The sequence below is a fragment of the Aphelocoma coerulescens genome, chromosome 1, assembly GCF_041296385.1.
Source record: "Aphelocoma coerulescens isolate FSJ_1873_10779 chromosome 1, UR_Acoe_1.0, whole genome shotgun sequence".
Taxonomy (NCBI): domain Eukaryota; kingdom Metazoa; phylum Chordata; class Aves; order Passeriformes; family Corvidae; genus Aphelocoma; species Aphelocoma coerulescens.
This window is the reverse complement of record NC_091013.1, coordinates 92,155,137-92,182,213: the sequence shown is the minus strand read 5'-3', so window position 1 is coordinate 92,182,213 and position 27,077 is coordinate 92,155,137. Positions and strand designations below refer to the sequence as shown.

General features: G+C 49.1%; 2 protein-coding genes across 4 annotated transcripts; both read right to left on the bottom strand.

The window, feature by feature from the left end:
* On the bottom strand, positions 1–4,644 carry LOC138119385 (C-type lectin domain family 4 member E-like). 2 transcript variants are annotated; one of them, XM_069031182.1, is made up of 6 exons: positions 4,580–4,644; positions 3,569–3,664; positions 2,140–2,232; positions 1,664–1,815; positions 1,316–1,437; positions 1–613 (listed from the first exon to the last, which is right to left on the bottom strand). In XM_069031182.1, the coding sequence occupies exons 1-6, from the start codon at positions 4,614–4,616 to the stop codon at positions 466–468; spliced, it is 648 nt and encodes a 215-aa protein (XP_068887283.1). In that variant the 5' UTR covers positions 4,617–4,644; the 3' UTR covers positions 1–465. The 2 variants fall into 2 exon arrangements, with proteins under 2 accessions (XP_068887283.1, XP_068887294.1); XM_069031193.1 differs by having other exon boundaries at positions 1,316–1,419.
* A 4,166-nt stretch (positions 4,645–8,810) lies between these two features.
* LOC138111543 (C-type lectin domain family 4 member E-like) lies at positions 8,811–27,061 on the bottom strand. 2 transcript variants are annotated; one of them, XM_069017542.1, is made up of 6 exons: positions 16,837–27,061; positions 13,924–14,040; positions 10,950–11,042; positions 10,473–10,624; positions 10,125–10,228; positions 8,811–9,422 (listed from the first exon to the last, which is right to left on the bottom strand). In XM_069017542.1, the coding sequence occupies exons 1-6, from the start codon at positions 16,901–16,903 to the stop codon at positions 9,275–9,277; spliced, it is 681 nt and encodes a 226-aa protein (XP_068873643.1). In that variant the 5' UTR covers positions 16,904–27,061; the 3' UTR covers positions 8,811–9,274. The 2 variants fall into 2 exon arrangements, with proteins under 2 accessions (XP_068873643.1, XP_068873633.1); XM_069017532.1 differs by having other exon boundaries at positions 10,125–10,246; positions 16,837–27,058.
* Positions 27,062–27,077: the final 16 nt, after the last annotated feature.

Below are 27,077 nucleotides of genomic sequence, written 5' to 3'. Positions count from 1 at the left end.
CTTTCTTCATTGGGCAGGTGTTCTATTTCCTCTTGTATAAGAATTCAGAATTTGTTCAGCAAAACCAGGACAACTGGAGTAAATTCTGTGTGACTCAACAAAAGCAAACACCTCGGCTCAAGGAGACAAAGGAAATTGCATCTCTGGACATCTGTCTTCCATTCCTGTGTCTTCCTCCTGGAGAAGTCCATCTCTTTCCAGCCAGTGGCTGCTGGACCCACTCAGAGAGAAGAGGACACAAGAACCACAGGACCTGCTTTGATGAGCCTGAGCCTTCCTTGTTCCCTGAGCCACTACATGCACTGGGGATGCTGGACAAAGCTCATTTCACTTCCACACACGTGGTCCCACCCAGCACAGTGTAGATGTGTCAGGGCTCCCCACCCCTCCCAGCACAGCCCAGTGCTGTTCCCAGCTCGCTGCTCAGCTCCCAGATTTACTCAGGACAGGGATAGCATATTTCAATCACACAGTTACTGCTGCAGCTTTGCAAATTCGATGATGCAAAAGATCTGATCTAACATCATTCCAGTTGTTGAGAGGTTCTCCAAGACCATGCATTACAGTGCAGTTCTCATCTGGGCTGTCACTTGGTTCTCCTCGCCGCCAGAACCTGGGACAGAGACAGGCTTGTTACTGCCCAGCATCCACTGTAAAGCACTGTGGAAAAGGCCACAGCACAATGCAGGACTTGAAGGGAAGAGACAGAAGTTGCCAGTGCTGATTCATGGACAGAAGCAGTGCCCTTCCTCCCACTCCATATCCCACTGGCACCAGTATCATGTGGAAACCTGCCTCCTTCCTACAGCCTTCCAGCACAACAGGGCCCTGCTCCACCCTGCTGCTGGGGAACTGCCCACCACCACTCACCCCATGCACTTCCCACCCAGCAGAGGCCCATGTTGGCCTCCAGGACAAGTTTGTTCTCCAGAAGACACAGCAAGGACAGTCCTGATGCTCTCTCGCTGTGCCCCATCTCTCCCTGCATTTCAGCACAGGCCATTCCTGTGCATGTAAATGCAGTGCAGCTCAGGCAAGCCTGGTCATCTCTGAAGGGTTCTTGCTGCTGGCAAGATGCAGCTTTTTCTATGCCTAATGCATTGATTTCCAGGTCACAGGCAGTTAATTCATAACCAATAAGCAGCGCAGACAAGCCCATGTGAACCTGGTGTCCTCTTCTGCTGCACCTTTGATCTCTCACAAGGAAGCATGGTGAGAACCCCTCTCTCATGCACCAGCAAAACCTCTCACATCTCCCCTGCTTTCTTTCCCTACCAGGAGTCACACCAAACACTCTTCATCCAGAGATACTCACGCTGCTGTCACATTATATGGAGTCTTGTCCACCCACTGCCACTGTCCCACCTTCTCCGCAAACAGGCCGATGTGGAAATTCTCTCTTTTTGGCTCTCGTTTTATCTGCTCAGAGAGGAAAACCTGGCAATCAGAGAGAGTGCAATGTCCATGAGGGGCAGGACTGAGCACAGGGAGGCATCAGGAGTCCCTGTGGGGTGGGGCTGGGGGCAGAGAGGAGCTGGTGCTGCAGGGGTGCAGCCAGGACCTTCCCCCTCCCCTGCAGGACAAGGAGGGGCTCTGAGTGCCCTCCAGGGCCCAGCACGGTGTCTCTGGCTGCTGGGTCCCTCTCTCAGCCCTGTGCACCCACCTGCTCTGCCTTGCTGTTGATCACCACCAGCTGGGAGCCCATCCCAGTGCAGTTCTGCTCACTCTCAGCCCATGCCATCTTATCAGTGGACAGGAAATAGCAGCTTCTTTGAAACCTTCTCCAGCCCTTTGGGCAGCACAGCCAGCCTCGGTCTGCGCAGAGAGAGGACACAGAGATGAAGGCTACTAACAAGAGATGGTGGTTGCAAAGATCCAAGTCTTCCAGGCACAGTGCTCATGTTCTCCTTGCTGACTTTTCTGAGAGAAAGTGCTTGAAAAAACAGGGATAGTACAGACATTTCTTCCCATTGCTTTGGGGTATGACCAGTGAGCTTTGTGTACCCAAAGCCATGGTGGTCCTTGTAAGGGGATCTCAGGTCTCGACAAAGTTCTCCTGGCGATGTGGTTTGACCTGTCCTGCTACAGCCTCCTTTAGGCCTTTAGCCCCAAGGAACAGGGGACATTGCAAGTACTGACCTGTGCCTTGTGGCAGCGCTGAGTTGCACTCCCACTCCGAGAACTGCTGCTGCAGGGCTGTGGGCTGGTCACTGCTGTGGCAGAAGGGAACCACTGCAAAGGGAGAGAAAAGGCAGCAGGATTATCCCTTCCTCCCAGCTCCTCACACAGCATCTCTGGCCTTCGCTCTCCTTCCACCATTTCCCCACCAAGCATTGTCCCACCTGTCACCTCTTCAGGCCCAAACAAGTGCCACGGCTGCTTTCCCAGCCGGAAAGACACCTTCTTCCAAGTCAGACAGCAGAAGGATCCCTAGAAGCACGTCTCCCAGAGGACATGCCACACACGGCAGCATTGATCCCACCCAACCACAGCCACTCTACCATGCACATACCTACAGCCCAGCTGCCAGTCTACCAAGCAGCCCTTCAGTGTCACACTTTGTCTCTTCCCAAACTACACATCAGCAGTCATTTGGAGGAGTGACCCATCAGCTGGGCCTGTTCCATCAGCAACAGACAGTCCAGCTGAAGGTAATCACATACAGCTGGAGCTGCTGAAACCGGGCTGGAGCAAAAACTCCTAGCATTTACTAACCCCCAGTGTGTGGGGAATAATGCACTGTTGGTGACAGGCCACATCCACAAGCCCAAGGACTCATTAGTAACTCAAACACTCAGGAGTATTGATTAGGAGCTGATCGGGGTGTGCTTAGCAATACAGATGTCTGTTTTTATCAATCATTTCATTTAGAAATATTTTTACTTGTGAGCAGAACAATCATCGTGGTCCCAGCGCCTGCTTAGTGAATTGCTGTGATGGAAGAAGGCTCAGAGGAGATGGGCAAGGGCGATGCCTGGCTGAGCACCCCCGTTGCCAATAAAGGTGACATTATCGCTACACAAGGAGACTGAGAGGAGAGATGGCTTTTGGTTTAGTGCAGCTGATGGAACTGAGCAGCTGTGGAACTGTTCATCCCTGCAGGGACCAAAAAGGAGAAGTGTATTCCTCAGTTAGCCACGCAATCTCTGTTTGTTGACAGACACTGTTACTGCCTTAGCCTTCCTGAGCAAGCAGGATAGCAAATTGTTGGCTCAGGGTCCTCCAGAAACCCTTCCATCAGAGAAGTGTGGTCCAAGCTCTCAGCTCATGCAGACTCAGAGACTTAGAGCAAACTGCTCTGACAGCCTTGCAGCCACCACAGGCAGTTCCTTACACAGCCAGGTTATCCAAGAGATCTGCCTTATGGCCAGAGATTCAAATGTTGGATTAAAGGTTACAGATGTATTCTCACAAGGCTCGAGGCTGCATGAGAAGGGATCTCTGACCTGGGTTTTGGTGAAGGCCGTTTGCCTGCTGGCAGAGGGACTAGGAAATGGGTTTTCCACCTGACAAAAGGCAGTCACCTGAGCCCTTCATCCCAAGGGAATTAAGAGACCCTGGAACCCACCAAGGCAGATGGTCACCAAGGCAGCTTTGATGACAAGGGCAAAAGTAAGGAAGACCCAGATGTTCAGCCAGGAGCAGCTTCTCTCTTCTGCTGGGGCTGAAAAACACAAAGCAGGAGTGGGAATATCCCAGCCCAGAGTCAGGGGCAGGATAACCCAGGTGGCTCCGTACCCCAACACCCTGCTGGTCCCTTGTTCCAAGGACAGGGGAGCCCCACAGGTGCTGGAAGCAGGTGCTGCTGCCTGTCACTAGCAGTGGGTCAGACCCACAGAGCAGAGTAACATAGGGGCTGCCCTGAGGCTGCTTTTTATTTCCCTGTTTATCACAAGCCCTGTCTGGATTCTGCCCAAACCTCACTCCCCCTTTGTCCTGTCAGACCTCCTTTCTCCTCAACGCATCTTCCTTGTTGCCCTCCGTTACCCCTGTCTGTCACTGATTGCTCTTTCTGGACCTCCCTCCTCTTCCTCTCTCTTTAGAGCTTCTTGCTCTCACTACCTGTATTTTGGCTCTGTACCGGGAGCCCCTTTCTGCAGTGGCACAGTCCCCCAAAGGAGTGAGTGCCCAGCTCAGCGTGGGCACAGCCAGACACACAGAAGGCATTGTTTCCACAGGGGGAAAAGGCACTTGGGAGCTCTTGGGAGAGCCCTGGCTGGGTTGTCCTTCAGAGATGGGAGCACGGATTGTGCTCAGCTTGATGCAGACAGCTTTACCAGGGGAATCAGAGAAGGATTGCACCCTTCAGTCCCATTGTTTACAGACAAACCACTGAAGGGAGTAGCAGACCACGGTCTGCCTGGGCTTCCATTCCCCCTGGCTCTAGGAAAAAGGCCATTCTGCCAGCCTGCCCAGCACTGCCCAGTTCCCTCATCTGCTGCTTTGCTCTTGTCCTAAGCCCCATCTCCTGGTAGGAGGCCGGCCGCCGTACCATGCCCAGCATCCATCCCAGCCCTGTCTTTCCCCCAACTCCTTTGACAGGAGGACAGAAAGGAAGGAAGGAAGGTTTGGGGGTTACCTGCAGTTCCAGGACTGACTCTCCCTTGGCGATTCATCCTCTCTACCACAGGATCACTCTTCTCCAAGGGTGCCCATTACCACTTTAGCTGCAAACACAGCCTTCCTCCTGCACAGGGCACCTCCCACACTGGTGAGGAGCCTTCATGGGCTCTAATCTGTTGTGCTGATAAAGCCATATCCTGGGTGTACCCCAGAGCAAATGGAGATTGGGGAAGTTCCGTCAATACCTTGGTAGTGCATTTCACATGATACTGGTTGCAACACAGAAACTCACCAAGGAAAAGGAAAACAGATGAAGGGGAGCATCACTGCAGCTCAAACCATCTCCCTTTGCACAGCCTCAGGCAGTTTCACAGGACATCCGTGGCCTTCCCTCTCTGCTGCTTGCTCTTTCCTGCTGAGGGACCCTGGGTGTGAAAACACATACCCTGGCAGGTACATTTGGCATTTGCTAGCAAAGGGCTAAACCCACTGAGCACAGCCTGCAAAAGGGAGCCAAAAATTGACAGGAAAGCATATCTGTGACTCAGTCTGGGCAGTGCCCATGTGCATCCTGAATCCAGAAATCCAGAGCACAACAAAGAACTTGCCAACGCTGTTTTTAACGAATTCCTTTGGAAGGGAGGACGGAGCTTGGGGCAGAGGGGTTCCTTATGACCTGGCATTGTGGGGCAGGAGGATCACTAGGCACTGCCAGAGTCCCTGTGCATGACAGATCATGAAGTTTTCCTCGGTTGTGACTGCACAAGCTGCAGACACACGTGGAATGGACTGAGATGGGAACACAGCCTTTGCTCTAGTTCCATCAGTTGGTTTCTCCCTGGGGAGAGGCATGCACGGGTGCAGAGACATGGGAATGGGAGAGCTCATGGCAATAGCACAGGCATTTCAGCTGAAGCATCAGAAGATCAGGGCACAGAACTGCTTACAAGTGAGGCCAAGGCTGAACTCTCTGGAGAAGAGATCCTCTGATTCTGTTGTTTTGTGCACCACAGGCTGCAGGCAGGGTCAGACCCTACATTTCTAAACACGGTCATGTAACTAATGTTCACAAGCTCTCACCCCACATAAAAACACATGCACACGACTTGTGCAACCTCCAGTCTCCCACCACCAGCCTGGGAAGTGCAGCTGCAAGAACACATCCCCTTTGTGGAAGCAGGGGTTCCCCGGTCCCACACGCTTCCTGCTGGAGATGGAGGGTTCGTGTGTAGCCACACCTCTTGCAGCAGCCTGTGAAGCACAGGTGAAAGCACAAGGTCCTGTTGTGCCACTGCTGGACCGTGGCTCTGTGCCTGCTGCAGCCCTCACTGCCATGAGCGAGGTCACCCACGGCACTCAGCTGCCAGGGAGCTTCTTACAGACAGAGGTGGCCAAGTTGCAGAGCACCCTGAGCTCGATGGCCACTTCCTCACTTCCTTCCCACTTCTCTGTCCTCTCTCTCTTACAATGTTCTTGCTTCTTCTCAACTTTGTTTTCAGCCTGTGTCTTCTCTGTCTCAAAAGCCTGGCCCTCATGCCCTGGTTACTGTTATGCTGGTCATCATGGTCTTTAACAGCCAGAATTTTGGGCCAAATGCCTCCTCAAATAGTTGCAGGTATTCAATTCACACTGCTCTTTGCATTCACACTCCTATTTTATCGCTTGCTGCTGTCCAGGCCGCTTGACCACCATGAAGTGGGATGGGTAAGGCTCAAGAGGGTTCCAAGTATGGAGGACAGCAAGTGTGCTCATGTTCAGAAATGAACGTGGTGGAGGAAGTTCTCTCTTTCTCAGTGGTTGGTGGCAGTTTCTCCATCAATGTGAATGCCCTGGGCAGTCCTGTTTCCAGTTTTCTTGAATTCCAAATGATTTGAAGGAAAAGGCTTATCTGAAGCAGGGACCTAAGGGCAAGCAGCCTGGGAGGAAATGCTAACAAAGCAAAAGGCAGAAAACATGGGAGAAGTGCTTCCAGCAGGGACAATGGAGGAAGAGAGGATCAATCCCAGGGGGAGTTGTTCCCACTGTGCCCGCTTGCTTTGCCCTCTCACAGGCTGAAAAGCAGCCCCACAGCCCTGAGCCCCAGCCGGGTGGGAGCGGGGCAGCTCACAGAGCAGCTGTCAGGCTCAGCAGCTTGTGCTGCAGTTTTGGAGCTTTGTTTTCAGCAGTAAAGTACAAGCAGTCCCAGAGGACTCTGCAGCATCCTTCTCACGCAGCTTCCTGAGACAGCTTATGGAGGACCCAAGGATGAGATGGGCTCTGCTGGATCTCACACTCACCAATGAGGCTGAACTGTTGGGGATGTAGAGGCTGAGGTCCAGCTTGTCTGCGGTGATTCTGACATGTTGGTGAGTCAATCCTTGCAGAGAACATGAGGTCCAGGACATGGGCTCTCAGATGGACAGAGAGGTGGACTCTTCCAGATCCTGATTCATCCCAAACTCCCAGGATGAATCACCCTTGTTCTCCTGCTCTGTACCCGCGGGCATCACTCCTACATGGAATCCTGCCTTCTTCCTACAGCCGAGGTGAGAGGGCCACGTCCAGGCCTGACAGCGGCTGCTGCTCACTGCAGGCTGACCCCAGGAGTGGACACCCAGCAGAGGGACCTGCTGGTCAGCTCTGTCCTTCAAGGGCTGTGCACCTTCAGCACCACTGCAGGCCTAACCCTCCTGTTCTGGGATGGCCCTTGTCTGGAGGAGGGACAACAGGAAATCTGCTTCTTGTCCTGCTCGTGGGTTAGGAGTTATCACAGAGGGAGGCCTAAAGGGGAGTCCTGCATGGAAAAAGCCAGAAACTCATGGGAATGGTGCTAAAGACAAGGCAGGCCTTTGCAGCCAGTACCAAGCCCAGCAGTCCAGGCTGGTGCTGGGAGGAGCTGTGCCACTGCAGAGCATGGTTTCTGGGCTGCAGATGGAGAGGCCCTCACTTGCAGGGCCACACTGAATATGTGTAAACAGACATTTTTTCTGCTAGCAGGCTTTCATCCTGCTGCAGCCAGGGAGGGCAACAGGACAAGGCAGCTGTTTGAGCTGGGGTCAGTGCTTTCTGCCTGGCCTGATTTGTGTGGGGTTTTTTTATGTATAGATCCTGTTTCTTCCCTATGTCCCTAGATAGGTACATACGGTCCCTACACGTTGTGTCTCACTGCTGCCTGGAGCTGTGCATGTAGACCTGCAGCCACCATGCACTGCTGTTTATACAACTGCTCCCACTGGATTAGGAAGCCAAATCTCCTGGGCACCATGTCTCCAGTGCGAATTCCCCTCTCTCTCTGGGACACAGAGAAAGGATTCACTTTCATGGGTAGGACTGAGGCACACAGACAGGAGTTGTACATCCAGTTGCACTCCCTGTGGGGAGCTGGCACTGTTTGGTTAGGGAGGCTTAAGCACAGGATGTTTCCTAAGGAAAGAGAAGTGAGGACACAGGAGGCAGGAAGTGGGAAGGGGTGGAGTAAAGGGAGATCCATGGTGTCCAGCAGGACACAAAGGCAATTCAATAAGCAATGAAGTTCTGGATGGGATGTCATGTGCAGCAGGAGCCCTGCCTCTTCAGCCTCTTCTGCAGTATGATCTGGCCTGGGCAGGCATGCCCTTACAGGCACCACTGAGGATTTGGCTGTCCAGGAATGCTGCTGCCTCAGGTGAGCATGGAATCAGCTCTGAGTCAGGAAGAGGACTTCTTCCTCCAGGTGGCTCTGAAGGCCCAGTGTGGATTGTTTCTCCCATGGCAGCAAGTCCAAAGGGAGGACCACAAAGATGAAGGCAATGAGGACAGAGACAGAGGGCTGGAGCACAAGCTAAAAGAATTGGGATTGTTCAGCCTGGGAAAGAGAAGATTCCAAAGTGGTCTTATAGCAGCCGTCCAGGAGGCTTCCAAGAAGGCTGGAGAGGGACTTTTTACAAGGGCATGTAGTGATAAAATAAGGGGGAATGGCTTTAAATTGAAAGGGGGCAGGTTTAGAGCCGGTATTAAGAAGAAATTCTTTTCTGTATGGGTTGTGAGGCATTGGCACAGGTTGCCCAGAGAAGCTGTGCATACCCCATCTCTGGAAGTGTTCAAGGCCAGGCTGGATGGGGCTTTGAGAAACCTGCTCTAGAGGAAGGTGTCCTGATCAAAACCTAGAGGTTGAAAACTGATGATCCTTAAAGGCTCCATCCAACCCAAACCATTCCATGATTCTAGGACTATACCTCTGCCGCTTAGAGATGGGGGGAAAAAGAGATACAGAGACATGGCACAGAGCATTTTTCCATTGGTCTGATATTGTATTTTCTCTTGTGTAAGAATTCAGAATTTGTTCAGCAAAACCAGGACAACTGGAGTAAATTCTGTGTGACTCAACAAAAGCAAACACCTCTGCTCAAGGAGACAAAGGAAATTGCATCTCTGGACATCTGTCTTCCATTCCTGTGTCTTCCTCCTGGAGAAGTCCATCTCTTTCCAGCCAATGGCTGCTGGACCCACTCAGAGAGAAGAGGACACAAGAACCACAGGACCTGCTTTGATGAGCCTGAGCCTTCCTTGTTCCCTGAGCCACTACATGCACTGGGGATGCTGGACAAAGCTCATTTCACTTCCACACACGTGGTCCCACCCAGCACAGTGTAGATGTGTCAGGGCTCCCCACCCCTCCCAGCACAGCCCAGTGCTGTTCCCAGCTCGCTGCTCAGCTCCCAGATTTACTCAGGACAGGGATAGCATATTTCAATCACACAGTTACTGCTGCAGCTTTGCAAATTCGATGATGCAAAAGATCTGATCTGACATCATTCCAGTTGTTGAGAGGTTCTCCAGGAACATGCATTACAGTGCAGTTCTCATCTGGGCTGTCACTTGGTTCTCCTCGCCGCCAGAACCTGGGACAGAGACAGGCTTGTTACTGCCCAGCATCCACTGTAAAGCACTGTGGAAAAGGCCACAGCACAATGCAGGACTTGAAGGGAAGAGACAGAAGTTGCCAGTGCTGATTCATGGACAGAAGCAGTGCCCTTCCTCCCACTCCATATCCCACTGGCACCAGTATCATGTGGAAACCTGCCTCCTTCCTACAGCCTTCCAGCACAACAGGGCCCTGCTCCACCCTGCTGCTGGGGAACTGCCCACCACCACTCACCCCATGCACTTCCCACCCAGCAGAGGCCCATGTTGGCCTCCAGGACAAGTTTGTTCTCCAGAAGACACAGCAAGGACAGTCCTGATGCTCTCTTGCTGTGCCCCATCTCTCCCTGCATTTCAGCACAGGCCATTCCTGTGCATGTAAATGCAGTGCAGCTCAGGCAAGCCTGGTCATCTCTGAAGGGTTCTTGCTGCTGGCAAGATGCAGCTTTTTCTATGCCTAATGCATTGATTTCCAGGTCACAGGCAGTTAATTCATAACCAATAACCAGCGCAGACAAGCCCATGTGAACCTGGTGTCCTCTTCTGCTGCACCTTTGATCTCTCACAAGGAAGCATGGTGAGAACCCCTCTCTCATGCACCAGCAAAACCTCTCACATCTCCCCTGCTTTCTTTCCCTACCAGGAGTCACACCAAACACTCTTCATCCAGAGATACTCACGCTGCTGTCACATTATATGGAGTCTTGTCCACCCACTGCCACTGTCCCACCTTCTCTGCAAACAGGCCGATGTGGAAATTCTCTCTTTTTGGCTCTCGTTTTATCTGCTCAGAGAGGAAAACCTGGCAATCAGAGAGAGTGCAATGTCCATGAGGGGCAGGACTGAGCACAGGGAGGCATCAGGAGTCCCTGTGGGGTGGGGCTGGGGGCAGAGAGGAGCTGGTGCTGCAGGGGTGCAGCCAGGACCTTCCCCCTCCCCTGCAGGACAAGGAGGGGCTCTGAGTGCCCTCCAGGGCCCAGCACGGTGTCTCTGGCTGCTGGGTCCCTCTCTCAGCCCTGTGCACCCACCTGCTCTGCCTTGCTGTTGATCACCACCAGCTGGGAGCCCATCCCAGTGCAGTTCTGCTCACTCTCAGCCCATGCCATCTTATCAGTGGACAGGAAATAGCAGCTTCTTTGAAACCTTCTCCAGCCCTTTGGGCAGCACAGCCAGCCTCGGTCTGCGCAGAGAGAGGACACAGAGATGAAGGCTACTAACAAGAGATGGTGGTTGCAAAGATCCAAGTCTTCCAGGCACAGTGCTCATGTTCTCCTTGCTGACTTTTCCTGAGAGAAAGTGCTTGAAAAAACAGGGATAGTACAGACATTTCTTCCCATTGCTTTGGGGTATGACCAGTGAGCTTTGTGTACCCAAAGCCATGGTGGTCCTTGTAAGGGGATCTCAGGTCTCGACAAAGTTCTCCTGGCGATGTGGTTTGACCTGTCCTGCTACAGCCTCCTTTAGGCCTTTAGCCCCAAGGAACAGGGGACATTGCAAGTACTGACCTGTGCCTTTTGGCAGCGCTGAGTCGCACTTCCACTCTGAGAACTGCTGCTGCAGGGCTGTGGGCTGGTCACTGCTGTGGCAGAAGGGAACCACTGCAAAGGGAGAGAAAAGGCAGCAGGATTATCCCTTCCTCCCAGCTCCTCACACAGCATCTCTGGCCTTCGCTCTCCTTCCACCATTTCCCCACCAAGCATTGTCCCACCTGTCACCTCTTCAGGCCCAAACAAGTGCCACAGCTGCTTTCCCAGCCGGAAAGACACCTTCTTCCAAGTCAGACAGCAGAAGGATCCCTGGAAGCACGTCTCCCAGAGGACATGCCACACACGGCAGCATTGATCCCACCCAACCACAGCCACTCTACCATGCACATACCTACAGCCCAGCTGCCAGTCTACCAAGCAGCCCTTCAGTGTCACACTTTGTCTCTTCCCAAACTACACATCAGCAGTCATTTGGAGGAGTGACCCATCAGCTGGGCCTGTTCCATCAGCAACAGACAGTCCAGCTGAAGGTAATCACATACAGCTGGAGCTGCTGAAACCGGGCTGGAGCAAAAACTCCTAGCATTTACTAACCCCCAGTGTGTGGGGAATAATGCACTGTTGGTGACAGGCCACATCCACAAGCCCAAGGACTCATTAGTAACTCAAACACTCAGGAGTATTGATTAGGAGCTGATCAGGGTGTGCTTAGCAATACAGATGTCTGTTTTTATCAATCATTTCATTTAGAAATATTTTTACTTGTGAGCAGAACAATCATCGTGGTCCCAGCGCCTGCTTAGTGAATTGCTGTGATGGAAGAAGGCTCAGAGGAGATGGGCAAGGGCGATGCCTGGCTGAGCACCCCCGTTGCCAATAAAGGTGACATTATCGCTACACAAGGAGACTGAGAGGAGAGTTGGCTTTTGGTTTAGTGCAGCTGATGGAATTGAGCAGCTGTGGAACTGTTCATCCCTGCAGGGACCAAAAAGAGCAGTGTCTTCCTCAGCCAAACCAGCACAGGGCCAGTGTGTACCTTAAGTCCAAAATACTGTAAGAAACGGAATGACTAACAAAAACATACCTGAAGAAAGCAATGGACCCTGAGCTGGCCTTAACTGCCCTATTTTGTCTTGGTATTTGGGGACACTCAGTGTCTTGATGTCAAGCATACTCCAGAACTATGTCCAGTTTTTGGCCCATCCTAATAAGAAGGATATTGAGTTGTTGGAGCATGTCCAGAGAAGAGCAATGGAGCTGGGGAAGGGTCTGGAGCTGAGGGAGCTGGGGGTGTTTATCCTGAAGAAAAGGAGGCTCATGAGTGACCTTATCACTCTCTATTACTCCCTGAAAGGAGGTTGAAGCCAGGTGGGGGTCAGCCTCTTCTCCCAGGTAACAACCAACAGGATGAGAGGAAATGGTCTGAAGTTGTGCCAGGGAAGATTTAGTTTGGATATTAGTAAAAGCTTCTTCACTGAAAGGTGGCCAGGCATTGGAACAGGCTGCTCAGAGAAGTGGTGGAGTCACCATTCCTGGTAGTGTTCAAAAGATGTGTAGATGTGGCGCTTGGAGACACGGTTTAGTGGTGGGCTTGGCAGTGGTTGGTTAACGGTTTAACTACATGATCCAAGCTGTCTTTTCCAAAATTAATGGTTCTATGATTCCATGCTTGTATGACCAGCAATTAAAATCATGTTTGTATTGTGATCCATCTGTGCATTGCAATGGCCACTCTCTGCTATGTGCAATTTGTACTGGTGCTTCATTTAAATGCTCTATCGCTCTGCTAAACCAAAATCCTATGTAGCATCAATTAACTTGGATAAGTAAATTTTCATTAAAAAAATTAAACCTTCCATGTGTATCAGAAGGTACGAGATCCTAACATCCCAGCCTAAAACTCCCCAACCATTTAGCTGAGTACTGTGAAAGATTATACATTTAGGAACAAAGCAATACAAACTTCTGGGACACAGACTCTAATGGCAGCAAAAGGAAAAGCAGTGATTTATTGTAAATAGATGCCTCTTCCAAATCCATCATGGTTATTGGCAATTTGTGCAAACATGCCACGAATTATCTTTAATAGAAAATGTATATTGAAACAGTGATCACAATCTGCACAAACAGCATGTCCAGGAATAACTTCCATTGAATTATTCTGCAATCAGTCCTAAAAAGTTGTGAGAGTTAATTAACTGCAATGTGCAGTTAATCCTGGAGATGCCAGGACTGTGAGAAAACATTTTTTCCACTAGGACACAAAGCATATCCGAGCACTTAGAGAGCCTAAGTGCAGATTCAGCTGCCTGTATAGACACTCGTGCTTCTGTCTCCACTTTTTCCCATCTGCCAAATGTAACTGAGTTCTTGTTGTGGGGAATGAAGGTAGAGAATTGTTCCACAGTTCCAAAAAGGGCATGCAAGATTGGAATGCACAATCTGGGCACACTGACAAGCCCTCAGGGTAAACAGTGGAAGATCTGGGGGATGTACACAGACATACAAAGTTAGGGCAGGAAAACCTGAGACCTTACACAAAGCCCGGACAGCCATTCTGAAGTTCTGAAAACTGTCATGCTTTAAGTAGAGCAATAGACCAGAGACTTCCAGAAGCCCCTTCCCACCTAACTCTTTCTGTCATTCTAAGAAAGAGGATGGGTGTAGCAGAACCACCTGGCACAGTGCTGGGGTAGCCCTAGCTCCCACATACCAGCTGGCCATAACATCTGGTTTGGCTGGCCTGCAAGAAAGAGGTTTGTGTCATGTTGCAGCCATGCCCTTAAATCCCCAATGTTTAAGTAGTCAGGAAAGATTTTGTTCCTAAACATACCTTACAAATGTTCAACATTTGGGTTTTCTGTGCCCAGGTGTTGGTGCTAGTAAAAGGCCCCTCTGGTTGGAAGATATTCCACTCTGGGCTCAGATTTTTCTGCTTTTCTCCCAGCACTCCCCCCAAACCTCTCCCTTGTAACCTCCTGCACATACTCACCGAGGAGGATGACCACAAGGGCAATGCACACCAAGAGGAGCAGCAGTGAGATCAGCCATGGCAGCCAGAGTGGGTATTTCTGGGGATGGTGCTCAGGCTTCTTCGTCTCAGGAGGTACTAAAAGTGAAGGAACACACCAAACAAAACACCACAGTCAACGATGGGTCCATCAGTCCACACCCCAAGGATGTACTACTCAAGGGAGAGCTCCTCAAAAGAAAGCAAAAGAAGTTTCACTTCTGATGTGTGAAGTTACATGGTTTGGGAGAAGGGCAGACTGGGACAGAGCAGGGAATGTCTGTGGTTTCTGGAGAAAGTCAGATTCAGTGAATGTGTTCCCAACCCAGCCAGTGAGCCAACAAGGCTAATTGTTGGCGTTTGGGGGTGAGCCTTTCACAGGGCCTCAAAATCTGCAGTGAAACAATGTCTTTCTAGATTGAGCCCAAAGCTGCCAAATGCAACATTGCTCAAACCATGATACTTGAGACATACATGGGAAGATTTCATCTCCACAGACTTCTTCCCAGAAAACTTTTTCTGCCTGCTTCAGTTCCTTCGTAGTTTTTTTGACTTCCTGTGCAGAAGGTTGGTGTAATCTGAGTGAGGATGGAAGACAAAAAATGTGCAAGGCTATGATGGCACATAATCATTGGGAGATTAAAAGATATATTTTTCCCTTCCATCTCTGCTTTCCAAGTCAGGCTTCAGAGATTTGCTGGAATAAAACTAGGTTGTGCTAGGCTGGATATTTGGGGAGAAGAGAGGGCTGTGTCCAGCAGCCTGAGTAAAGTACTCAGATTAAAACTTGCCAGGACCTAACTTTTGTCTAGAGGGCTATTGCCAGTACTGAGGAGGTTTGGGAGCAGGCAGGAGAGCGGATCACAGGGGAGGAGAAGCAAACACTAGTTAGGGGATTGTTCTAGCTTGTGGCAGGTACACAAGCCAGGGCAAACAGGAGGATAAAGAGACACCAGCACTCACTGCAGGACAGGAGTAAAGAAGTTTTGGGAGAGACTGATATTAACAATAAGATTTAGGGAGCCTCCATTCGTTGTTCAGCATGAAACTCCCAGGTCTGTCAGCAGCAGTTTGTGCCTGCCAGACATGCCTAGTAAGCAAGACTGTCAGAAACCTGCTCTTTGTGGAAGCCTTCTGACTACTTCCCAAAGGCTTGGGAGAGACTGCTACAGCAGGGCAAAAGGCATAATCTTTCATTATCTGGAGAGAAAACAAGAATAGATAGACAAGATCCAGGTTTCCCTGGTCAAATAATGTTTTTCTAGCCAGAGCTTTTGCCTTGGTGAAAACAAGGAACTGGCTCATGATCTGGAGTCCAGCCACCTACTGCAGACAATAGCTCTAACCAGTCCAAACGATTTTTTTGATATGCAGCACATTCAGAGATTGACTCTTCAACCCGTGCCCAGTCAGACCTGAGCATCCCACACTCACACCCAGGTGGCACAGGGAGCACTGCATGCTGTGCACCTCAGCAACACAACTGAAGTGCAGTAATCTTGTGCACACTCAGGGGGTTGAGCTGCCTGCAAAATGCTTTCCACATCTGGTCTGTGCTCTGTAAAGTGTCCAGCATGATCCCAGCACAACAGACTTGATGTCTTCGGAATAATCATTTGGAACACAATGGGGAACTTCCACCACCCCCACCTCACCACAGCGGAAATGCTAACTACATCCAGAACCAACTAATCTTGGTGCACTGAAAACAGTGAGCTTTCAAGTCAGACAGGACTATGTACACTCTTTATTTCCATGATTCATGCCTCAGAGCAAGCAAGGAATAACCTGGAGCTGCTGCCTACTCTGTTTGGGATTGTAAAACTGAGGTAAAGCTTTAAATAGGCAAGCTAATACCCTTAGGCAGCAGTAATTATTTATTTCATTTTTAACAAATTGTTATTCATTGATTTATGCACACATACTTTTACTGTCCTGGAACCTGCTGTTGTGTAGGGTCCTGTATGTCAGGGCAGAAGCAGCAGAAGCAGTGAGCCTTACATAGAACATCTCTGTAGGTTCCTACTTGTGGCATAATGACTACAGAGTACATACTAATCAGAATATGCCTTAAATTTGCACAAAGTCTAGTAAAAGAACCATTTTACCACTGTGGTTTTTAATAGGAAAAAAATTTATTTGCTTGCTGTGTTAACTGTTTTTCAGGAGTGGAAGACATCAATTAGAGAGTTGGATCTCCCTCCAGATCTTAAATAATTCTTCTTCTATGTATTCAGCAGTGTTCAAGTTTTGGGTCTCTCTTCCCCAAGGACCATTTCTCAATCAGCCATGGACAATGGGGTTATGTTTCTGCAGCCAGTACCAATTGTCATGAAGCTGCAGAGTACAACTGACTTTACTGTAAGCAGGCATGTTAATTCTCTGCTCCTACCCTCTCCACAAGCACCAATCTGCAGTCTCACTCAGAGGCAAGAGCAGCCAGGGCTTGGGCTTATTTGCTGCCATTTGCTGCTTTGGAAGTCCTTCCACCTTTGTGACAGACCAGACTGTTTGTAATAAACCACAGTCTCTACTGTTGGTACTCAGAATGGTCCAAAAACATCTCTTTCAAGACTACATAACATGTAGGGGACTGAGGGAGCCCAAATACATTCCTTAATGAATGCTCACTTGAACATTCTGCTCTACTGTTTGTGCTCCTGGTAGTCATCCTTGTTCATGTTGCAACTACAATTCACCTCTCCTCTTGGAGACGTTTCTCAAGACTCCTATTTCAAAACTCCTTCAGTCTCCTGATCATTTAGCTCCTTTTTCTCACCAATCCACCAAGATCAGGTAGGAACCAGAGTCACAGAAGGAAAAATCTCCATTCCCTTTTCTTCAGCCCCACTCCCTCCAGCTCCCTTTCTCCCAAATAACCCATTCCTTCCTTACCTTTGACCACTGGAGCCGGTGATTCATTTTTGAACTTCACCTCGGCATAGGTGATTTCTGATGCCATTTAATCACAGTGTGACTCTTTCCTTAGTTTTGCCACGTAAAAGGTGGTCCTTTTAGGTCCTTGTTTCCAGAGGGTGACACCAATAGGTTACTGAGCCTTTCCCATCTGTTTACTCACCCTCTGCCCATCAAAGAAGGCTCTGATGAACACTGGAAGCACTGGCGATAACCTGAGAATTTCTGGGAGCTCAGAAATGCTCCAAAGAGACTTTCAGTTTCTTAGCCCAGGAAATCAGTCCTGGCACTATGGAAGCTCTCGAGACATAAAAGAAAAATGAGAACCTAACAACTAAAAAGGAAGTTGTACTCCTTCCCCATATCAGATTCTCAGCTGATAGGCTTCCTTTTCAAGACATTTGTAGGGTTGGGTTTTTTTCCTCTTTTTAACTTTTTACTTAACTATCTCCCCTTCCCATATTTTCATGCCTTTCTTTGTCTGTTAGTAAGTCTACCACTGCTCTCATGCTTGCAGCTATCATGGGTCCTAGCCCAGTTTAACCTACAGTCCAGTACAAAATGCATTCTGCCCTACTTGTCCCTTGTGGTTAAGCTGGATTTGCTACATCAAATGTCACAGCTATGTCTCACTCTTCCAAGTCAGTCCCAGTTGGAACCTAGCACTAGAACAAATCTCAGACTGGGAAATGTTCCTGTAGAAGTGAGACTGGGGAGTTGCAGCCTTACACAGAGCAATAAAAATAATCAGAAGGTTGCTTTATCCAAGAAGAAACAGAAGGATCAGGCTGGGGTCAGGGAGGAAAACAAAGAAAGTGGAATTTTTAAAAAAATTATGTTGATGGTCTGAGAGATTATTGGGAAGAGTACACACAGAAAGTTTTCTATTAAAACCTGATTCACAGCCTGTGGAAGTTCAGAGCAGTGCTTGCTTCAGGCTCCACTTCAAAGGCTGAAAAGGGATAGTTTACATTTTTCTTCTGCTTTTCCAACACTGTTTTTTATTTATCTCCCTTATCTACTTTCTGGTAAAGACCTCTGATATTACCTTGGGGAAAGTGTCAGTGTTTAGTCTGATTTCAAGCTGAAGCAGATCTTGAAAGGAGTCAAGGGAAATGGCCGCTGAGGTACATTCTAAATCAGACTTCTGAGAACAGATGCCTATAAGGCAGGGTAAGAAGGGTTCAGTCAGCAGATAGGACTCAGGTTTGGGTAGAAGGAACGTTCAAAGACTATCTTCTCCAGCCCACCGGCCATGGGCAAGGACATCTTTCACTACATCAGGCCACTCAAAGCCCCTTCCAACCTGGCCCTAAACATTTTCAATTAAGGGGAATCTGCAACTTCTCTGGGCAACCTGTTCCAGTGTCTCAGCGCCTTCATTGTAAAGAATTTCTGCCTTATATCTAATCCAGATCTGTTTTTTTCAGTTTAAACCCATTACCCCTTATCCTACCACTACAGGTGCTGTTAAAAGGCCTCTCTCCATCTTTCTTCTAAGCCCCCTCTAAGTACCAAAAGCCACAACGAGGTCTCCAAAACAACCAGAAGGAAGAAGCTGGTTAGTTTGGCTAGCTGGAATTCCCTTAAGGCAGAGCAGAATGAGCTGCTCACAGGACATCCAGAGAGCACAGAGGGTACACAGGGCAGAGCTGGAGCTGAGATAGGGCAGTAGAAGGAAGAAGGTGCACCAGACAACAGAGGAGAACAACGTGGCAGAAGATAAAGGGAATCTGAACACAGATTATGGAGAACTGCCCCTAAACAGAGTGGGGCATATGTAACTGGATGTCTTTACCAAGGACCTGCCTCATGTCTTGTGTGTCCTGAGCTAACTTTACTTCTCCTTTATGTATTGTGTGCAAAGAGGGCGACTTTTACACAAGAATAAGAACAGCTGCAGGAGAGAAGCCTAGTCCCTCAAGAGGATGCATGCTGCCTGCTTCTTTTTCCAACATCCTTCCAGCACTATCCTTTGTCTTCAGGCTTGGCCCTCTCACTGGAATTAAGCCTCCCTAAGTATCTGCTGAAATCTAGTTAAGCCCTCAAATTTCTTGTTGAGATTTTAGAGCAATCCTCTGCATGCTTCCTCCTGTCCCCACCCAACCAAGCCACAGCAGACTTAGTCTCATGGGGAATAAGCTTACTTCCTGGCAGGGTTTCAAGATTTCCACTGTGAAGAAACAGGAAACACCATCAGCAGACAGAGAAGGAAGTTACAGAGCAGCTTCATGAGTTTTTTCCATTGAAACACATCTCCAAACATAGCTGAGGTATTTCAAATGCAAATTCAGGCTCTAGCTGCTCCTTTTATTAGATTACATTAGGCTGCACTCAAACATCAGGAGACAGCTCAATTCTTTCTCAGCCATCAGAGCTGTTGCTTGCTGTCAAAATTCAACCCTGAATAATACTTCCATAGGATGCAGTGCTGAGCCAATGTGTAACAATGGCCAGGTGATATTCGTGAGGGAAAAATTTGTCCTTTGAACTTTGTATGCACTGATGGCATGTAAATGAGTGGGAGATATGAACAATTGGACCCTGCAGTTAGTTGTGGTGCTGAAAAAATAATTAAAAAAAAAATATTGCCTGAAAACCCCCAAAACTCACACTCTGCTGCCTTGCAGTGTGGGACTGCTGTTCCTCAGTTACTCCCTTCCCCCTCCTCCTGGTGTTCTGTTCACTCCCTTGTCCTTCCACAATAGCTGTGTTTCCCCACAGATGTCTTCCAGCTCAGCCCTACCCCACGCTGGCAGGTGCCTCCCATGCTCTCAGCTCCCACGTGCCTCACAAGCCCCAGCTCCTTCCTGGGACTCCCACAGTCCTGCTTTCCCTCCTTACTTGTGCTCCAGCTGCTGGTTGCTCTGCAAGCTCCATGGGCACCATTTGTCCCAAAGAGAAGGCAGCAGAGGCACCAACGCTCTTTCTCCCCTACATGTCAATGGGGTTTGAATAAGGCACTATCTGCAAGCCTTTCACCCCACAGCCAGCATCGTCCTATTTAGCAAGCAGAGGAAACAGGGCCATTGCACATGCATTACTTCTTTTGAAAATCCAGCTGAACCTATTGAGTTAAATTCAAATTTATCAGCAAAGAGTAGAACTCGAATCCTAAAGCTGTGACCCCACACATTCCAAAAGAAATCCCATTTTTAAATTGAGCACAGCTGTGGTGGAAGCTGCAGGGAAGTGAGACACTTCTTACAAGCCAGTTTGAATAGAGAGGGGCAGCTGAAGGAATTGAGCTGAAGGCTTGTGAGTCATCACAAGTGACATGGAGGTTACACAGGGACATCACATTGGCCCCCCAAATACCTAGACCCTGTTTAGAAGATTTGATAAGAGGCAAAATGAAGCTGACATGACTAAAATGTCTACCCAAAGGGATTATCAGTATGCATTTTTCAACAAGCTGACTTTGCATCCAAATGAGGAAAATTGAAAAGAGCGTGACCTCCAGTAAGTGCAAAACCATAACAAAGCAAAGGTGTCAGAACTTCCTTGAACCCTTTACATTTGATATATTGCCTTGAGGGCAACTGAAGAGCAGGGTATAAAATAAGCAGTCAGAGAGAACAAGGATATCAAAACAAAGCTAAATTAATTATTTGTCACAATGGAATAAATTGGTGAAATTCATGCACAAGAACCCTTGTTTTGTAGGGGACTAAACCAAAGGATCTGTCCAAAATAAAAGTGATTGTGCAAAAGGTATGGAATTAGCAGGTCTGGGCAAGATGGTCCCAGGGATTCTCAGGAAATTCAAAGGTGAAACAGTTGCTGATAGCAGAGGGTGGCCTTTTGCCTTAAGCTATCTTTTAATCAACAAATCCCAGGAAGGCAGGGAACATATCAAAGAAGGGGAAGGGGAGAAGTCTGAGGGAGATTTAGGAGATTAAAAGTTTGACATCTCTAGTGGCCAGGTTAATATAACAAAAGAATGAATTAATGGACGTGTATAAGTACGATGTACTTTGGGGAGAGTCCATATAACTCTTGTAAGGAAATCCTGCCTCTTGCAGGTCTTTGCCTACAGTCCTGGCACCACCTGCTCTTATGGCCCTTCTAGCTAGCACAGTCTTCCAAGTCACTTAGATAAAAGCCTAAACCAAATCCAGGCTTTATGTCCCTGCACCCAGGTGAGAAGAGCATCAGAAGTGAATATATGCCACCTTCTTAGTCTTCCCTCTCCATACCACCTTGCTCCTCCTCAGGGATTAAGGCTATGGAGCAGAGCAGCAAAGGGAAGATCATAAAAAGGCACTGGAACACAGAGAGTGGGAACCCAAGGCAGTTGATAAGGGGTGTCAGATACCACATCAAAGGGATTCAGGCAGCAAGAGCTTCTTGAGAGCTCCTGAGGGATTTGGCTGGTTAGAGAGCACCTAGCCATAAGTGATCCCGTTGTGTACCCTGCTGCATGGAACTGCATGGAGGGGCAGGATGCTGCAGTTTGTACTGTTCCAGGGGACAGCGTGGGAGCACAGCAGCTTTCTGGGATCTGAGAGAAAGGCACCCTATGCCCTTCTCAGCCAAGGCTGACACTGGCCAGAGCTGCAGGGAGAAGATACCCTTTCTGGAAGGCAGTACACCCCTCTAATGAGAGAAGGCAAACCAGGGTTCCATACAGGTTGCTAGGAGACCAAGGAAAAAATGGCTTATATGGAGATGTGAAAGCACAGGAAGAAGACATTTGAGCATCCAGGCATGAAGAGGAAACAGGAAAGCAGTGAATGGACAATGGGAAATGGGAGTGAGAGCAATGAGTGGGGTGGATTAAACAGAAGGCAGTACTGTGAAGGCACACAAGTTTCTGGCAGGTGGCAGCACTTCACCACAGGCAGGCCTGAGTCAGCAGAAACACACGGAATCCTGAGCAGAACCACCCAGAGCATCACGAATACACTGCCAGAAATCAGCAGCTCCCCAAAATGCTATGGTTACAGTTCCATGCAGAACACAGGGGAACGAAAAAAAAGTAGGAGAGATGAAAAGAAATGTTCGTCCCCAAAACGGTTTGTGCATTTCTCCCCTGGCCACATCCCTGCCAAGTTTTAGTGAGGGCTGAGGGTTTCAAGCAGAAGAGATCATGTCCTGAAGTTACTTGAGCTGAGAGAGCTCAAACTCAGTGAGAATCAGGAAGGGAAAGTCGTGTGCTCACTGTAGTGTGATGACAGGTTACCAAAATCTTTCAGGTATAAGGGAAGGAATAAGAGAAGGAAGAATGTGATCCAGAGAATCTTTAAAGAGACAAGAAACCCCTACCTGCCTCTTAACATACGTAGCATTAACAGAGGATTTTCTTCAGAAGAGCAAAGACATGTTTTATTTATTTCCCCTAATTAACAGATTACCAAATCAAAGCCGACAGAGGGCACATTCAGATGCAGTTACCTCAGAGCTTTGGTTTATGCCATTACTGGGAACATTGCACCTTTGCCTCCTTCCTTTTTTGGATCTGAGTCACAAGTCTCAAGGCTATAAATTGCTGGAGATCAGATCCAGATACTGCAGTTGCTTGCCACAGTACCACATCTGACTTCAAACCTGGGCCAGATCCAAGTCCTGGTCAGACCCTAGTGGGCTGTTTACAGAGGTGGGGCTGTGAAGTTTATCTTCTTAGAGTGAGCATATGGAAGTCACATGAACAAGTTGTGGCCACATAACACCTCCCCACAGAAGCAATTCTTCATGCTTCATTTCCAGTTCTGTCTAAGGATCACACAGATCTCCACAGCCTTGTATTCAGTTTGGCTACTCTCTGCCCTTGAACTCCCTCTCTTGAAGGGGGAATGGGGGGAGTGGAAAGAAAAGCACAAAAATAGAAAACAACCACAGTCACCACCCAAGTATGGGGGCTGTCACATAAGGTCACCCAGACCCATGCTGTAACCTCAGGACCACTCTCACTGGAACTTAAACTGTTTCCCTCCACATCCCCTCATCCTCTCCATGTATGTGAAGGGAATGCAGTAAAAACCTAATAGAAAGGTTTTGGGGAGAGCCATACTGATTAGGGTGTCCCAGCAGGTGATACTGGAATAGCAGTACAAACCTCCCTGGCACTGCAGAGCTCCTTCACCCCCTCCCGTCCTGAAGGACGGATTTATCAGGAAGACTGCAAGTGGCCTGTGCTGCCCCTTACCTTGTAGCCAAGGTGGCACTGCAGGCCATTTGCAGCCTCCCAGCCTCATGATGGCCAGCAGTGAGGTGAGGGGACACCACCTGCCTCCAGAGCAGCCATCCCATGTGTCCAGTCAGGATAGGACAAAGCAAAAGCCATCTGTAAACAGCCATGGAAAGCTGAACTAAACCCAGGGAGTACAGTCAGCTCAACCAAACATTCCTTGGCACCTCATTAATGAAACATGCTGGAGAAGTTTTAATTCCAAGGCAGGGAGGCCTCAAGCTTTGGGGTTCAACTGAATGCAGGAGCCTCCTCATGACACAGATGTCAACACAGTCAGAGGGGGAAGGGTAAATTTTTCTTTTGAAGAGCACACTCTCCAAGTGCCTGTGTCACCCATTTTTACCAACCCAGGACACTGAAGTCAGCACAGCGAAGCAAAGGGTGGGCAAATGGCATTCCAGATGCCAGCCTCCAGCACAGAGCTGGCACTGACCCAGAGGGCAAAGGGCCCCTGCTGCTGACTAAGAGGGCAAAGTGCTTCTCGATGACTCACACTGGCCTGCAGCACCACGGCCCACAACTCTTAGACTCTGCCTCCAGATCACAGTTATTTGCCTATTTAGTATTTTAAGACTGGACAGGACAGTCTCAGCACACCATCCTGGTCCTTGCAGAACCTCTGCCCTTTCTGAGGTGAAGGATGACTGTCAGATCTCAGCATTCCTCTTCACTGACCAAACCCCCATGTCAGACATCTCACCACACTGCTGGCCCAGCAAGGGACCCACCTCACCACAGATGAGCACAAAAGCTCTGCTAGGAAATACTTCAGACTGGAGGTATCTTGTTCAAACCTTGCTCAAATCAGGACTACTTCTGGAGCTAGACCACGCTACCCAGGGCAGGTTATCTGCTCACAGTAACCCTGTTTCTGCATGGGATGTATTGCTTAAGGGTTTTTCCTGGTTTTCTACCCAAAAAGGGTCATTTCCATGGTAGTGACTTCAGCTCTAGGTACTGGTGACAGCAGCCCCTAACTCTGGGCCAGACATACAGCTGTATCTATAGCCACTTAGCATATATTCTCCAGAGAAATTGCTCTCCTACCCCTTATCTCTCACTGGAATCCAGCTCCTTGTCCCTGCCAGCTAACCAGAAGGATGGTTTGTGTAGCACTACTGACACAGCATCTCACACATCTTTGAACAGTTTGCTTAACACCATAAACATGGACTCATGGAAAAGTGCTTAGCCATCACTTTTAAAAAGACTAGGAGGAGTTCCATTCCTTTGGGCCAGACTTTAAAGACAACAGACATCCATACCTGTATGCACACCGACCACAGGAGGGGATGTGTGCCTGCCCTGGGTCAGCTCAGTTCCAAGCCCTACATTATGGTGTCTGTGCATGAGGGCACTGCAGCACAGAGGGCAGCAGGACAGCACGACACGGCTACATTTGGAAGCATCACTGCCATCACTGCCAAGCTATCAAACTACAGGATCGCCAGCTGCGATTTCATTTCAGAGGGCACCCCACCAGTGCTAGCCAGGTCTCAAGTGATGTCTGCTTGCATCCCACCTGCCACCCTCTCGACTGCTGGGCACCCAGCCGGCCCCCGGAGACGGTGGCTGAGCCCAGGGATTGCGGGAAAGCCCGCAACAAAGGGCTTCGGCAGCAGATGGCAGCACATGGTCACGGGTGAGACTGAATTTAACGCCTGGTCCTGGGCGCCACCGGCCCAGCCAGACTCGCAGACCAGGCTTGGGAGGGCAGGGAGCGCCACACCTCTGTACATGCCTAACACACAAGGCTCAACACAAAGGCTGCAAGTTACAGGCGGCTCCCTCCTTTAGGCAGTTCTCTTCAGACTGCTTCAAGGCTTGAAAAGCCAGTCGACTAAGCAAGGCAGCTGCCTCTGCCTCAACACACAGGAGCTGCCATCCTACAATGCCTGGGAAAGAAAAGGGAGAGCAGGCCATTAGAAGTTACCTGTCTGGCCTGCCCCAAACAAAAGTGATGCAAGAAATCCACCACAGGATCCCAGCAGTGACTGGAAAACATAGCTCTGGTCAGGAGCCACTACACCAGGTAGTGGTGGTGCCACTACACCAGGTACAGCCAGGTCCAGCTGTTGTTGTCTGATCTTCCTATGCTCAGCTTCAAGGAATGTCCATCAGAGCCCCAGCTCTGGGTGGGGACATACAGCTATAGGTAATGGCAGGTGGCAAAATTAAGCTATCATCCTGCAATGTGCTTTCCCTGACTGTTAGCACAGACAGAGCTATTACCTTGGAAGAAAGAGACCAGTAACAGTCTCCAGAGTGAGAATCTATTGCTCACATAATGTAATGAGCACTCAACAGACTACCTAGACCTCGAGGCATTACAATCTGTGTTAACCACCTGGGCCACAGTGCTCTGCTTACCTACATTAACAGCCCAGTTGTTCTTCCTCCTAGAACCTTGTAGGTTTATGCTGATTTAACAGGATGAGTTCAGATTCAGATCCTTTTACCTCATGATTAAAGCTCAGGAAGACTTTGGGGCTTTTGGTTTCCTGTTCGGTTTTTGTTTGATTTCCTCCAATGTACAACCCTTCCTCTCCATTTCTTCAGGAGTCCACACACAGCATCAAGGTTTTGTGAAACCTGGCAGGTTTGTGTCTGCAATCTGCACTGTGTGGCTGTGGCAAGAGCAGTTGCTGCATGGCTGTGAGACATGAAGTCACAGAATGTAGAATACAATTAATGGGAGAAGAGGTGGGGAAACACATCCCACCTCAACTATAGCTCCCACAGAAGAATTGACAACCAAAAACCAGATAAAACTGGGATCTTCCCTTTGACACTAGTTTCCTGATTCTTTCTATGTGCTACAGTCTGTCTCCCAATTGGAAGAAAGGGAAGAATTGCACAAGATCCACTAAGCTGTGCATTCTAGCAGGCCTTGCTGTGAGGAAAGGTATGATCTCCACACAGAACTAAGCTCTCCCTCGTGAACTATTTCCCAGTCTTCTGTGCTTCTTTATGCACAAACAGAAGTATATCCCAGCACTTCCCTTAGGTGAACCTCATCTGAAAATCCTCCTGCCCTGGAGAAAGACCTTTTTAGGTCTTTCAGCTCTGAAAGGTCTGAGAAGCTCCACCATAGCTTACGGGTAAAATGCTTCATCTTCTCCTTGCCAGGACCTATACAACACACCCATCCTATTCATCAAAATAGGGCCTTGCTCCTAAAGCTGAAAAAATGTCTTTTTTTTCCAGCCACTACAGATATTAGAATGGTTCACAATTCAAACAGCTGACTTAAAAGGTTAAGACTTCTCATCTTTACCCAGGTCACAAGACTTCTGCTGTACTCTCAACACAGCCATATGCACAGCTTTGCTGTCTGGCAGAGGAACATGGAGCAAGCATGCTGTGCAAGATGGCTGCAAGCAGCTTGACAGAACAATGTCAAGGCCCTGAGCATATTCTCCACTTCCTGGGGGACTGGCTGCCTGGACTGAGGTCCAGCTTAAGTAATAGAGGTGTTTGGCTTTGAGAAACCTCAGCAACATTATCCTTATCATAGCCAAGTCTCTCACCTTTGGTCCCTGCCTGAGCTAGCACAGCCATGCCTGGCCATGTCCCTGTCTGGCCACATACCCTGCTGATCTAAATCCTAATCCTGACCTGATCTTTGTGCTTAGGTACGTCAGGACTACTCCTTTGCTGGTGAGGCCACTGCCCCTGCCTGCCCTGCTGTGACTCAGCTTCCTGCTTCCTCTCTCTTTCCAAGCAGCCTGTCCTTGCTGCCCCTAACAAAGGGCCCACTCAGCTCACCTTGCCCATCTCTGCAGTAGGCAGAGACGGTTTCCCATCTACCAGCACGGAAAGAATTGTTTCTGAAAATATCCACAGGCTGTAGAAGCCTTTAATGTCTGAAATGCTAAATATCAGGGCAACCAAGTTTTCTCACTTGCTCGTTTTACCAAGGCCCCACAGTCAGGCCTGTTTCCATGTTGTTGATTCGTGTTTGCTATTGTGTGAGTTTTTTATCCCATTTGGAACAGCCATGTCATTTTTGTGTCCTTCTTCCACA

Coding starts and splice junctions, on each gene's coding strand:
- LOC138111543 (XM_069017532.1), bottom strand. CDS start 16,903: ATGGCATCAGAAATCACCTATGCCGAGGTGAAGTTCAAAAATGAATCA. Junction 10,625..10,949: donor AGCGCTGCCAAAAGGCACAG/GTCAGTACTTGC, acceptor CTCTCTGCGCAG/ACCGAGGCTGGCTGTGCTGC. Junction 9,423..10,124: donor CCATATAATGTGACAGCAGC/GTGAGTATCTCT, acceptor TCTCTGTCCCAG/GTTCTGGCGGCGAGGAGAAC.
- LOC138119385 (XM_069031182.1), bottom strand. CDS start 4,616: ATGAATCGCCAAGGGAGAGTCAGTCCTGGAACTGCAG. Junction 2,233..3,568: donor CTTGGTGACCATCTGCCTTG/GTGGGTTCCAGG, acceptor CTCCCTTTGCAG/TGGTTCCCTTCTGCCACAGC. Junction 614..1,315: donor CCATATAATGTGACAGCAGC/GTGAGTATCTCT, acceptor TCTCTGTCCCAG/GTTCTGGCGGCGAGGAGAAC.